At 39.1% G+C, this 15,300-nt stretch overlaps 1 protein-coding gene and 1 long non-coding RNA gene across 2 annotated transcripts; one reads left to right on the forward strand and one right to left on the reverse strand.

Annotated features, from left to right (window-relative positions):
* Nucleotides 1-395: 395 nt before the first annotated feature.
* LOC140846812 (uncharacterized) lies at nucleotides 396-10,101 on the reverse strand. Its single transcript, XR_012126250.1, has 2 exons — nucleotides 9,531-10,101; nucleotides 396-7,911 (listed from the first exon to the last, which is right to left on the reverse strand). It is a non-coding gene; the product is annotated as an uncharacterized lncRNA (long non-coding RNA).
* A 156-nt stretch (nucleotides 10,102-10,257) lies between these two features.
* On the forward strand, nucleotides 10,258-14,530 carry HSPA5 (heat shock protein family A (Hsp70) member 5). The gene is made up of 8 exons (XM_017662205.3): nucleotides 10,258-10,593; nucleotides 10,691-10,922; nucleotides 11,297-11,434; nucleotides 11,755-11,867; nucleotides 11,954-12,344; nucleotides 12,468-12,705; nucleotides 13,005-13,172; nucleotides 13,626-14,530. Exons 1-8 carry the CDS (start codon nucleotides 10,472-10,474, stop codon nucleotides 14,186-14,188), a joined length of 1,965 nt encoding a protein of 654 aa, XP_017517694.1. The 5' UTR covers nucleotides 10,258-10,471; the 3' UTR covers nucleotides 14,189-14,530.
* Nucleotides 14,531-15,300: the final 770 nt, after the last annotated feature.

Here is a 15,300-nt window from a genome sequence, read left to right on the forward strand (position 1 = left end):
AGAACCCTGACCAAAGCCCTTTTCTTTCCACTATATGACTCAGCATTCCCTGACATATAGCGATACGAAGTTACTTGTACATAGTCAGAAAAGTCATACCTGAAAGAAAAACAGGGCCAAATCCAGAAAGAAGTAAAACTAAGAAGAGGTAGAGCAAGGTGAGAGGGGAAAAAACAAGGACTTCACTTATGACATGATTTTATCAAATGACATGATTTTATCAATTTGGCACACAGCATGGGAAATAAATTACTTTGAAGTGGCAGTACACACTTGGCTGTGGAAAGACACAGCCTGTAGAAAGATTAATCTTAGTGTCTCACCTGAATCAATTAAAACATAAAGTAGGTGATAGGTAAATACAGCAATAACATGAATAGAAACCAACACAGCAGAAAATTCATAGTTTTATTATGAAATAATAAGGCAAAACACATAAAGCATATCTATTTATGCTTACCATAAAGCAAAACACAAATATAGGCTGTTATACTGTGACATAGCTCAAACTCAAAGAGCAGGCAAACAAACACTCAATGCTAATGGCTAACTTAGCCATTTTTCATTTGCTTCATTTCTTTTCTGAAATTTATTTTCCATCAAACAATAATACAGGAACTCATTTTTGTTCTTTAAAAAAATGTATATAATGTCAAAAGTTCTTCTGGATTCCCATCCAATTCTGCCCAAAGGGAGCCATTCTTGTTAATTTGATAGCAATCTGTCCAAACTTAGGGGTGAGAGGTGTTTAACATGAATAGGATCACCTTGTACACACACTTCTGTGTTCTATAACTTACTTTTTAAATAATAAATCCTGGGCATCTTTCCATATCAGTACATAAAAATCTACTTCATATGAAACTTTGTACAGTATTTCCACAGAATAATCTACCATAACTTATTTAGCATTCCCCATTGATGGACATTTAAGTTGACTTATACTTTGAACAAAAAAAAATATCTGTGAATTAACTATGTTAATTTTTAATGGGAAAAAATTTCTAAAGCTCTGGGAATCTGTAAATGAAAAAATCTGGAAAGATATGATGGAAGCTGTCCTATACAACATGGCAGAAAGGATTCCTTCATAAAATCCTTTCTGCACTTTAGAACAGTCCAACTGAAAGTAAAGGACAGGCCTCCAGGCATAGCCCTACTCCATGTTCTGGGCCCTTGGTTGTCCTGCACTGGCCCCCACTGGTAGGCTCATAAATAGGAGTACTCAGAGGTCAATTTACTAATGAAGCTGCTGGAGTTCATGATTGAGGGCCCCTCCAAGGCCCCAGCAATGTGTTCAGTTGTATGGCTTTGTAACATTTGCCAAGGAATTTTAAATTATCGGCTAAATTGAGGACAACAACTAAAAGTCTAAAACTTCAGAATATTGAAAATGAGAGTGTCTTCTGTAGAACAGGGTCATAAATTATACAACTTACACTTAAACAGCATGAAATCTACCATAAACCTTATTTTTCTACCAGAACCAGGAATGTCCAGACTGACAGGAGCTGTTAATACAACACAAAACTTTTGTAAATTGCCTGCATTTGAATTTAACCTATAACTAATTATAATGTATGAAAGACCCTTAATGTAATTATATCTTACATATCTTTCACTGGCAAGCTTTTTTGTTCTCTTATATAACTTTTAGTTTTAAATTCCTAAAGTTTTTCAAGCTTAGTAACTTCCTGATAGACATAGATTTTTTTAAAATAATAAGCAAATGCAGACAAAAATGTAACACAATTAATACAATTCACTCTTTGAAAAGCATAGATATCACCAGTTTTAATGGTTACATAATATCTCATCATGCTGATGTATCATAATTTGTCATTTCAAAATGGAAATTATTCCTGGTAACTTTTTAAATGCTAAATTTGTGTGTATTTTTTAAATTGTAGAATATTAAAAATTAAATAGAAATTTAATACTTTGTAAAGCTAATTTTAAAAAGATATAGTACTATCATACTGTTGAGTAGCCTACTTTAACAATATAAAACATTAGTTTTCCAAACTTGACAAGCTAATTCTAAAATTTGTATAGAAATACAAAGTGCTAAGAATAGCCAAAGAGAGTCCTGAAGAAGAGGAATGGAGAAGGACTTGTTCTACTGGATATGAAGAGTTATTATACAGCTATAGTAATTAAGACAGAGGCTAACACGCCTACTAATATGAAAAATTGTGCTGGGACAATTCACTATCCATTTGGAAAAAAATTAATTTTACTCATTATATACAACTCATAGGTATACAAGTCAATTTCAGGTAAACTATATAGATCTGAAAGAGACAGGTAAAAAAGAAATAAATTTTTAGTAGAAAATTGAGAAGAGTATGTAAACAAGTCATGAAAAGCACAACCATAAAGGGAAAAATTGCTAAGTTTTCTGTTTGTCAAAATATCTGTTCATCAAAAAAAACTCAGTATTAACTCCTATAACTTGACTTTGGTGATGGTTACATGAATCTCTACAAAAAATGAAACTGTACAGAACTGTATACAAACACACACAAATGCAGGCTTTAAAAAATGGTATAAAACTGAGTAAAATGTATTGTCTAGTTAAAAGTAATATTCCAAGGTCAATTTCCTAATTTTTCCAGCTATGTAAGATGTTAACATTAGAGTAAGTTGAGTGAAGGGTACCTGGGATTCTACTATTTTTGCAACTTTCTGTGAGTGTACTGCTTTCAAAATTAAAAGTTTTTTTAAAAACATCAGCAGGGGAATAAAAAAACATGCCAAAGAGTGGGAAAAGATACGCAACACATATAACTGAAAAACTGACTAATATCTAGAACATAAATAATTATCACAAAATAAGAAACTCAATAGACAAATGGGTTGCTTCAGTAAATAAGAAATCAAAATGACCAATACAAATATGAAAAAATACACAACTTCATTTGTGATCAGGAAAATGACAATTAAAACCACAATGAGATGACAGTACACATGCCCCAGAATGTCAAATAGAAAGTTTGTATAAAGTGTTGACAATGATGTGAACACCTGGAACTCTCATACACTTCTGGTGAGAGTGGACATTTATTTGTACAACCACTTTAGAAAGCGATTTGCCATGATTTACTTAAGTTGAAAATTTTAAACTCTTTGATCCATAAATTCTAATCCTGGTCATACACCCTAGAGAAATTTATGCACGTGTGAACCAAGAAACATATAGAAGAATGTTCATAGTAGCATTGTTCATAATAGCCAACATCTAAATACAATATAAATTGTGATACATTGGAATACTATACAGAAGTAAAAATGAATAAATTAGAGCTACACAAGAGTAAGGATAAAACTTAAAAACAATGCTGAGTGAAAGAAGCCAGACACTGTGATTCCATTTACATGAACTAAAAAAACAGGAAAAACTAATTGACAGAGTATATTTGAAATTCTAGAAGATTATAATAACAATAATGTTTTTTATGGAGGAGGAGATTGTGATCAGTTAGGGAGGAAAATGAGGACTTCCGCGTGCTGACAACACTCTTATTTCTTAACCTGGATATCAACTACCTGGGCACTCACTTTATAGTTATTCACTAAACTGTATATTTGCATTTTATGTATTTTCTGTATTTACACTGTAATTTATAATAAAACATTTTAAAATACAAAAAACATCCAGCACATAGTAGATACTCAATTAAGGGTAGCTGCTATTGACACGGCATTTAAAAAAAGGCAGCTGATTTGTGACAATCGCTAAGAAATATAGGTAACTATATTAGAGATAAAGGAGCAGAACCATGTGTATAGTATGCTCCATTACTAGACTTCAGACAGGGATATATACACACACACACACACACACACACACACTGTACATGCATAAAACATTTCTAGGCTATAGAAGAAAGTAATAACAGTGGTTACCTTTACCAGGGTAGGGGAACAGGACTGGGACTGGGTGGCAGTCAGACTTATTTTCATTGTATATTGTACCCTTTGAATTTTATGTGTATATATTTCCAGTTTAAAAAATTTAGAAATCTAAGATATGTGTTAAATACTATCAGTCAAATTCTGTAGGAGCACCTCTTTATATTTAGCTTATTTTACTTCAAAGGAAAATTTCACACAGAAGAAAAATTAAAACTAGCATTTTATGTATAAAATTAAATTATTCAAATAAATCATAACAGCCTTGTGAAGAGTAAGAATTATATCCATTTTACAGACTACTAGTAAACAGAGCCTCAGAGAGATTAAGTGACTTGTCCTAAATCACAGCTAGTTGATAGAACTGGAATTCCTATAGTTTGTATGCTTCGTAACAACTTGGTCTTCTATCACACTATCTGACACAGCATGCTCTCCTAAATGTCTTCCATCAAAAAAATATATTTGAAGAATAGAAAATGCACTATTTGTTACTTTCCATTTGTGTGGGGGGGAAAGAGAAGTTTCTCTCTTCTTCTTTTTTTAGTTTTTTGTATTGTAGTTGATAAACAGTATTATATTGGTTTCAATTATGCAACATAGTGATTAGAAAGTTATGTGCATCATTAAATGTTCACCCCAATTAGTGTAGTTACTGTCAACACAGAAAGATACTATTACATTATCAGTGACTATATTCTCTATGCTATACTCTCATCCCTATAACTAATTTGTGTAATTGAAATTTTGTGCTCTTTATCGCCTACACCTATTTTACCCATCCCCACACCCTATAGTAACCAACAGTTGTTGTCTATATTTGTGGGTCTATTTATTTTTTGGAGAAGGTTCTCTATTAACTATAAAATTCACTTTAAAAAGCGAAGACAAAGAAGGAAACTTAGTGCATAGCACACTGCACTTTCAAAAGTACAAAAAAACACTACATGCAAGAAGTTAAACTGCCCCTGTTTGAAGATGACATTATAATGTACATAAAAAACCCTAAAGAATCCACTCCAAAACCACTAGATCTAATATCAGAATTCAGCAAAGTTACAAGGTACAAAATTAATACACAGAAATCTGTTGCATTCCTATACACTAACAATGAACTAGCAGAAAGAGAAATCAGGAAAACAATTCCATTCACAATTGCATCAAAAAGAATAGAATAGAATACCTAGGAATAAATCTAACCAAGGAAGTGGAAGACCTATACCCTGAAAACTACAAGACTCATGAGAGAAATTAAAGAAGATACCAATAAATGGAAACACATCCTGTGCTCATGGATAAGAATTAATATTGTCAAAATGGCCATCCTGCCTAAAGCAATCTACAGATTCAATGCAATACCTAGCAAAATACAAACAGCATTCTTCAACAAACTAGAGCAAATAGTTCTAAAACTCACATGGAACCACAAAAGACACCAAATAGCCAAAGCAATACTGAGAAGGAAGAATAAAGCTGGGGGGATTACCCTCCCCGACTTCAAGCTTTACTACAAAGCCACAGTAATCAAGACAACTTGGTACTGGCACAAGAACAGAACAATAGACCAATGGAACAGACTACAGAGCCCAGATATAAACCCAACCATATATGGTCAATTAATATATGATAAAGGAGCCATGGATATACAATGGGGAAAATGACAGCCTCTTCAACAGCTGGTGTTGGCAAAACTGGACAGCTACATGCAAGAGAATGAAACTGGATTGTCTAACCCCATCCACAGAAGTAAACTCAAAATGGATCAAAGACCTGAATGTAAGTCATGAAACCATAAAACTCTTAGAAGAAAACATAGGCAAAAACTTCTTGAATATAAACATGAGAAACTTCTTCCTGAACTTGTCTCCTTGGGCAGGGGAAATAAAATAAAAAATGAACAAATGGGATTACATCATGCTAAAAAGCTTCTGTACAGCAAAGGACACCATCAACAGAAGAAAAAGGCATCCTACAGTATGGGAGAATATATTTGTAAATGACATATCTAACAAGGGGTTAACATCCAAAATATATAAAGAACTCACACACCTCAACACCCAAAAAGAACTTAGATGCCTCAACACTCAAAAAGCAAATAACCCTATTAAAAAATGAGCGGAGGATATGAACAGACACTTCTCCAAAGAAGAAATTCAGATGGCCAACAGGCACATGAAAAGATGCTCCACATCACCAATTATCAGGGAAATGCAAATTAAAACCACAATGAGATATTACCTCACATGTTAGGATGGCCAACATAGAAAAGAATAGGAACAACAAATGCTGGCAAGGATGCAAAGAAAGGGGAACCCTCCTACACTGCTGGTGGGAATGTAAACTAGTTCAACCATTGTGGAAAGCAGTATGGACATTCCTCAAAACACTAAAAATAGAAATATCAATTGGCCCAGGAATTCCACTCCTAGGAATTTTCCCTAAGAATGCAGCAGCCCAGTTTGAAAAAGACATATGCACCCCTATGTTTATGGCAGCACTATTTACAATAGCCAAGAAATGGAAGCAACCTAAGTGTCCACCAGTAGATGAATGGATAAAGATGTGGTACATATACACAATGGAATATTATTCAGCCATAAGAAGAAAACAAATCCTACCATTTGCAACATGGATTGAGCTAGAGGGAAATAAACCAGGTGGAGAAAGACAAGTACCAAATGATTTCACTCATCTGTGGAGCATAAGAACAAAGCGAAAACTGAAGGAACAAAACAGCATCAGACTCACAGAACCCAAGAATGGACTAGACTAACAGTTTCCAAAGGGAAAGGGACCGGGGAGGGTAGGTGGGAAGGGAGGGAGAAGGGGAACAAGGGGCATTACGATTAGCACACATAATGTAGGGGCACAGGGAAGGTAGTGGAGCACAGAGAAGACAAGTAGTGACTCTGTAACATCTTACTATGCTGATGGACAGTGACCGTAGCAGGGTATGTGGTGGGGACTTGACAATGAGGGGAATTTAGTAACCATAATGTTGCTTATGTAACTGTATATTAATGATACCAAATAAAAAATAAAAAACACTACATGATTTATACCTTGTATTACTCCCAGCTCACGTTAGAGATACTTCTGTTTTACTTCCAAGTTGTTTAATGAAGTTTGTGGAATTATTCCCAGTCCCTTAATAAAAAAAGATCTATGTGGCCAATATGAGAGTAATTAGATGTAGTACGTCTTAAAGCATTTCCAAAGTCTCTGTCAAATTCAACATAATCACCAAGTTTACTATTTCCCATTGAAAGAATTTTTGAAAATTGACCCTTAAGAGGTAGTTTTCTTGAAAAGCCTCTAAAATTTCTTGTGATAATGTATTAACATGATTAACAATAGCATTACCACTCCTCTACAACACTCCAAATACCTTCACATAAAGTATCTCATCTGATATCTGGAACAAGCCACTAAGACAGGCAAGACAGAGATCCCTGACATCCAAAAAATGAAGAAACTGAGGTTCTAAGAGGTTGGTTTGTCCAAGGTGATGTACCGTCTCTCTTAACTGAGTATTCTCTTCAGCAAAGCATGTAGAAAATGCTCAATTATCAGGGTCTCAACATTTGTCAATTACATAGGTGTTTGTCTTTTCCTTCCAACTCTATACCCTTCATTTCCTTTCAGAAAGTAAGATTTTGGAGCTAAATGATACCCAGTCCTGGTCAGTCCTAACTTTGCTTAGCTTTCTGAGATCAGATGGGAAATAGAAATCTATTTTCTTAAATATAGGAGCACAAGTGAAAGGAGCTGGTTTAAATTACTGGATAAAATCTACATCTCTCTAGCACTCATTACCAAAATATTTGCAACCTATGCAACTACTCTATATCCTAAAACACAATATAAGTTTGACAACCTAGACTACAGAAATTAAAAATCAAACTGAGATGGCTCAAATCCTGGCTGCATATCTTCTCAGCTGTGTGATCTCCTGGGCAAGTTTTCTTACATCTTGGGACTTCAGATTCCTTAGCTCTAAAACAGAGGTTAAAAAAAGTCAACTAAGGATTAAAAGAGATAATGCACATAAAGCATTTAGCAAAAGTCTAGCACTTAGTTCAATATTGATTAATTTGGCACTAATACTAGCATTTAACGTTCAGCAAGCTAGATTTATCTATGCACTTTCCTATTCAATGCATAAACGATCCCACTTTGGAACAGGTATACTGCAATAAGTACCTAATATACTTGGTTTTTAAAAGATACTAAAACCACTACTCAGTTCCCTTTGGAAGTTAGCTAGATACCACTTTTCTAAGAAATCTCAGATAAAGGAGAGTTGCAAAAGGTTACTCCAGCACTCAAGGGTGAGTCTGAAATTGAGGTTTTTCAGATTGAAATTGAGCCTGAAATTTTGAGTGAAAACAGACTGTGATAGATACAGAAAATTTGCTTAGAAATTTGCTTAGAAAATTTGCTGGAAATGATAGGAGGGTATAATGTGGCCAAATGGTGATTTCTATAGTGATAATGAACTGATGTAACCTGAAGAAGGGGTCAGTGTTACAGCAGTATTACAAGCCCGGTTGAAAGAGTTAGATGATGCAACTTCTACAGTAAGAATGGATTCAACTCTGAGTCACCAGCATAACCTTTGAAGAGCACTTAAAGGAGAAAAGCACTAAATTCTTGAGTACTGACTCCTAGGCTTAGCATCTTAGTGAACTTCAAGATGTTTCAGTGCTATTTGGTCACAGTATTGCACATACCCACTAATCTCAAAAACACATGTAGTGGGAAAAATACTTCAGTCTTCAGCCTTTTCTGTAAGCATTTCAATGTATTTTGCATCAGGCCTTTGGCCTGTCCATGGTAGGTCCTCCAAAAATATTTGTTGAATTAATGTTTAAAAAAAGTTAAGCCCTTAGTATGTATAATGTGGGGGGAGGCACAGGGAGGACTGTGCAACAGAGAAGACAAGTAGTGAATCTACAGCATCTTACTACGCTGATGGACAGTGACTGTAACGCGGGTTGTGGGGGGGGACTTGGTGAAGGGGGGAACCTAGTAAACATAATCATTGTAGATTAATGATACCAAAATTTAAAAAATTAAAAAAAAAAAGTAAAGCCCATTGGCTATGGAGTTAAGCTGACTTGGGTATCAATCCTAACTCCATCACTCACCAGCTCTATGACTTTAAGCTAGTTATTGATCTCTTTCAGTCTCAATTTTCTTATCCGGAAAATGGGAACTGCAAGGACCGAATGACACGGGAAACACAGAACAACGCTAGGTGTATAGTGAGCATGAAGTGAATAGTAGCCGCTATTATTTTTCATTAGAGGATGCCATTTATACAAGAGTAAGGCATCAAGACGTCTTTGTGTATCAAATGCATTTAAGCACAATCAGATGTTCTCCAGGAAAAGCGAAGGTGAAAGGTATCAAGAATAAAGGATGAGGAAGGCCTTGTAAAGGTAAATGATGGGCAGAGGAGGGGAAGCTAAGGGTGCCAAGCTAGAAAAATGAAACATCACAGAGCGGTTGCGATGGCATTACTAAGCTCTTCAGGAGAGAGCTGCCACGGTGGGGACGGGTATCCAGGGTTAGGGGGAAATTACGTTGGCCAGGCCTGTCCTGTGACTTACCGTGGGGGCAGGACAAGGTGGAGAAGCCTGGTGGCTGGGCAGGGAGAATAAGGGCGACAGAACTGGCTAGGCGGAGCCACTGATTGGTGGCCTGGCAGTGCCCAGACCAGGCCCCAGCTCGAGGGCTGCGGAACGGAGAGCCTACTACCCGGAGTGCCTATTAAGGGCAGAGAAATTTGTTCTAGGTGATCCCTGCATCTATGCTGAAGCCTGTCTGCCTGGGATAGGATGGAAGTCGGGAGGAGGGACAGCCGCTTCCCGCTCGGGGATGAAGGACGGAGGATGGGCGGACCGGCAGTGGGGAGAAGCAAAGGACTCAAATCCCGCCGCCTCGACGGAGTCAGGTACGCTGGATAGGTAGCGACCCCTCAGGCCCCAGCGAGAAAACGGAACCGCAGCAGCTGCCGGCGGAAGCGGCCTTCGGGTGAGAGGTTGCACGAAAGACAGGCAGCTACTGAACCAATGGGGACATCACACAGGGCGGATGTTGCCTCCCATTGGTGGCTAGTGGGCACTTCCAGCAGCCAATGAGTCGGCCCGGGGGTGGGTGTAGAGGTGATGTCAGTTGCGGAGCAGGCCACTTCGAATCGGCTGCGGCCAGCTTGGTGGCCGGGACCAATCAGTGGCCTCCAACGAGCTGCGCCTTCGCCAATCGGCGGCCTCCACGACCGGGCTGGGGGAAGGTATAAAAGAGGACTCGGCGACGGCGCGGTCGAGGCTAACCGAGACATCATTACAGGGGGAGTTGGATTCAGTGAGTGGGGAGGTAAGCGCCGCGGCCTGCTTTTCCGGACCTGCTTTTCGCCTGTCCTCTGCTGCTCCTGACTGCGGGCCTCTCGCCCTCCGGTCGGTACCCTCGGTGCGCTCCCGTCTGCGGCCTGTGACTGGATCGCCTGCGGCATCCTGCCTGCGTGCCAACCGCTGGCCCACGGCTGCGGAAGATGAAGCTCTCCCTGGTGGCTGCGGTGCTTCTGCTGCTCGGCGCGGCGCGGGCGGAGGAGGACGACAAGAAGGAGGACGTGGGCACCGTGGTCGGTATCGACCTGGGAACTACCTACTCTTGGTAAGTGGGGTTTGTGGGAAGGGGCGACTGGGGTGTGGCCTCCTGGGCTGCTGTGAGAGTCGTGGTGCTGATTCCTTCCGTTCGGTTTTTCCGCCAGCGTCGGGGTGTTCAAGAACGGCCGCGTGGAGATCATCGCCAACGACCAGGGCAACCGCATCACGCCGTCGTACGTGGCCTTCACCCCTGAAGGGGAGCGACTGATCGGCGATGCAGCCAAGAACCAGCTCACCTCCAACCCTGAGAACACTGTCTTCGACGCCAAGCGTCTCATCGGCCGCACTTGGAATGACCCATCTGTGCAGCAGGACATCAAGTTCTTGCCTTTCAAGGTTCGAACGGGTTTTTCTCACCTGGATAGAAAGTTGGGTGTAGGTGGTGGTGGTGGGGAGTAGTTAAGAGTTAAGAAGTTAATGAAAAAATGTTGAGGCGACTAAAAAGAATACGGCTGTGGTGTATGTTACAAAACTAAAGTTGGCAATCCTAAACTTTGTCAACGATAGTTTAGAATTAAGAGGCCAACTAAAACTGAAGAGGCATGTTTTTATAAGGCACCTTTACTGTTACGTATTTCTGTTTCTGCTTTGAGAGACCAAAAGACAAGCTAGAGGGGAGGAAGTGGGTCCCAGACAAAGCTTGAAATGTCAAAAAATGTTTGAAATGTTAGTATTTCTGTGTCTGAAAATAATAATCATTTTATAAATAGGTTGTTGAAAAGAAAACTAAACCATATATCCAAGTCGATATTGGAGGTGGGCAGACAAAGACGTTTGCTCCTGAAGAAATTTCTGCCATGGTTCTCACTAAAATGAAGGAAACTGCTGAGGCTTATTTGGGAAAGAAAGTATGTATTTCTGGAACAATGTTAAGTAATTTTATTACTGTTCTTGATTGTGTTGTTAAGATGATTTTATTTTAATAATTTTAATCAGTATGACATCCATGAATATGAGTTTCAGTTAACTTGCATGCTTTACTGTAGGGCAAACAAAATACTAGGGACTTTCTATGTGTTATCACTGAATGCTCTCAAATCCGTGGATAGAAAATTATATGTACTACATCCATCTTACAAAGAAACTGATTTAGAAATGAAAGTGTTGGTTTGACTAAAGGGTTAAATCATGTAACAAAATACTTAATTAACTTTTGTTATCCTTCGAGGTTACCCATGCAGTAGTTACTGTACCAGCCTATTTCAATGATGCCCAACGCCAGGCAACCAAAGATGCTGGAACTATTGCTGGATTGAATGTTATGAGGATAATCAATGAGCCGTAAGTGTTAAATTCAAAGATACGGTATATATGCCAAAAAAAGGGAAATGTAAGTTTAAGCTTTTTTTTTCTTTTCTTTCTAACAGTACAGCAGCTGCTATTGCTTATGGCCTGGACAAGAGGGAAGGGGAGAAGAACATCCTGGTGTTTGATCTGGGTGGTGGAACCTTCGATGTGTCTCTTCTAACCATTGATAACGGTGTCTTTGAAGTTGTGGCCACTAATGGAGATACTCATCTGGGTGGAGAAGACTTTGACCAGCGTGTCATGGAACACTTCATCAAGCTCTACAAAAAGAAGACTGGCAAAGATGTTAGGAAAGACAACAGAGCAGTGCAGAAACTCCGACGTGAGGTAGAAAAGGCCAAACGGGCCCTGTCTTCTCAACATCAAGCAAGAATTGAGATTGAGTCTTTCTATGAAGGAGAAGACTTCTCTGAGACCCTGACTCGGGCCAAGTTTGAAGAGCTAAACATGGTATGTTCCTTGTTTATTTCCTTTACTGGTGAGATCTAGTTCGACACTCTTGAGTTCGTGACAGTTAATGTGTAGACAACATCAAGCGGTACAGGCATCATCACAGTAATTCTCTTATTCTAGGACCTGTTCCGTTCTACCATGAAGCCTGTCCAGAAAGTGCTGGAAGATTCTGATTTAAAGAAGTCTGATATTGATGAAATTGTTCTTGTCGGTGGCTCTACTCGAATCCCAAAGATTCAACAACTGGTTAAAGAGTTCTTCAATGGCAAGGAGCCATCCCGTGGCATAAACCCAGATGAGGCTGTAGCATATGGTGCTGCTGTTCAGGCTGGTGTTCTCTCTGGTGATCAAGATACAGGTAGGCTGGCATCACAGCATCTTCCATGGTGCTTCAGTAGCTGAATGGGAGGAGTGTCAGTAGCTCTTGCTTTAGAAAGTAATAGAATACGAGCAACGAGGTCACACACCTAGTAAAGGGTACAGTGAAGATAAGACTGGCACAATCTCAAGGTCCTCTGCTTTGAAAATGGTTTTGTGTAGAACCTAACCAAATGGCCAAAGGGAGAAGATAAAGTTACACTGTTTGTGGGGAGACTGCGTGATGGTGCTCTTAGGACTCTTGAATTTGAACTTATTTCCGTTAACTTACCTTTGCAGGTGATCTGGTACTGCTGGATGTATGTCCCCTTACACTCGGTATTGAGACTGTGGGAGGCGTCATGACCAAACTGATTCCAAGGAACACTGTGGTGCCCACCAAGAAGTCTCAGATCTTTTCTACAGCTTCTGATAATCAACCAACTGTTACAATCAAGGTCTATGAAGGTAATTGCTTACATTTGTTAATACCATAGTATGTTTTTGAAGAGCATGATATCTTGCTTAAAATGCTCTATTGAAATGACTAGGAAAGAGACGCCTGCTATTTTCAAATGGGTGTGCCTAATTTGACTAGTGTTGAATTTGGTGGAGTCAGTACTAAAATTCAGTTCTAATCTAGCACCCTTTCCCATTAAAAATAACTTATGAGCTGGCTCTTAGAATACAATAACAAGAAATGGGTTCATAATGCTATAAAGTAGATGAAATTCAGTTTAGAGTTGGTGACTCAACTCACTCTTAGTCCTATTTGCTGCTACTTACAGGTGAATACTGACCCACTTGTAACTGAATGGAGTGCCCTTGCCACTCACTGTAGGGTCTGATAGACTGAGATGTGGGGATCCAGGTGTACTGGTATTTGTCAGTAGCAGTAAGTTTTTTGTGTTTAACTTCTAGGTGAACGACCCCTCACGAAAGACAATCACCTTCTGGGAACTTTTGATCTGACGGGAATTCCTCCTGCTCCTCGTGGGGTTCCACAGATTGAAGTCACCTTTGAGATAGATGTGAATGGCATTCTTCGCGTGACGGCTGAAGACAAAGGTACAGGCAACAAAAATAAGATCACCATTACCAATGACCAAAATCGCCTAACACCTGAAGAAATTGAAAGGATGGTTAATGATGCCGAGAAGTTTGCCGAGGAAGACAAAAAGCTCAAGGAGCGCATTGATACCAGAAATGAATTGGAAAGCTATGCCTATTCTCTAAAGAATCAGATTGGGGATAAAGAAAAGCTGGGAGGCAAACTTTCTTCTGAAGATAAGGAGACCATGGAAAAAGCCGTAGAGGAAAAGATTGAATGGCTAGAAAGTCACCAAGATGCTGACATTGAAGATTTCAAAGCTAAAAAGAAGGAACTAGAAGAAATTGTCCAGCCAATTATCAGCAAACTCTATGGAAGTGCAGGCCCTCCCCCAACTGGTGATGAGGAAGCAGCAGACAAAGATGAGTTGTAGACACTGCTCTGCCAGTGCTGTAATATTGTAAATACTGGACTCGGGAACTTTCGCTAGGAGAAAATTGAGAGAACTTAAATCTCGAATGTAATTGGAATCTTCACCTTGGAGTGGAGTTGAAAATGCTATAGCCTAAGTGGCTGTTTACTGCTTTTCATTAGCAGTTGCTCACATGTCTTGCGGTAGGAGAAGAGGAGGAATTGGCCATCTTAAAAAGTGGGTAAAACTGGGTTAGGGTGTGTGTTCACCTTGGAAATGTTATTTAACAATTGGTCATGTGCATCTGGTGTAGGAACTTTTTTCTACCATAAGTGACACCAATAAATGTTTATTTACACTGGTCTTATTTTTGTGACAAGCTTCTAATTAGGTCATTTATTTTAAGGCGTAAGCCTCACTTGGGGTAAGTGCTGGGGTTTTGAGGTAAAGAAATTTTTTTTCAGTATTTTCAGGGAGCTTGCAAGGACCATTTTACAATGACCAAGAGTGGAGTTTTCTTGAACATGCTTGAAATTTCCTATTCCTCTTGTCCTGCTGGTTGCTTTTTATTACTGATTTATAGCTACTTGTATTCTCTTAAGATTTGATAGATTGACAGATCACTGTTATTTACACACTTAGATCCAATCTATGGATATAAAGGTGTGTTTTGAGCTTTAAGTTATGTCAGAGTCTCCATCTCAAATTTCTCTGGTACTGGACAGGACCTAGAATGGTAACCTGGAAGCAACATTCAACCCTACTGCAACTGTGGCTCAAAAGCAGTCATTTGTGTCGAGACACAGGTTCAAGATTACTTGGATTGGCTTCCTGAGGAAAGGATAACCTTGTTGAAATAATTAGTATGGTCAGTAATAAGGCCAGCTGTCTGATGTTAACATGAATCCAGTACTGCCCAAGGATAATTTATAAATGAGCAACTTGGCTGAGAGGTTACTTTGCCAACTGTGGCAGAACTGGGACCTCATGGCATGATTGTTTTACACTGAGGCCCAGACTGCTGTGGGTGGTATTGCCCCAGAAGCATCTGGACTGGCCTGGAGTATAATACAGATGGCCTTCAGGTGAAGTTCAATACAAACGTTAAAAATGACCCACAGTGCTGTCTGCAG

Source organism: Manis javanica, chromosome 2 (genome assembly GCF_040802235.1).
Source record: "Manis javanica isolate MJ-LG chromosome 2, MJ_LKY, whole genome shotgun sequence".
NCBI lineage: Eukaryota > Metazoa > Chordata > Mammalia > Pholidota > Manidae > Manis > Manis javanica.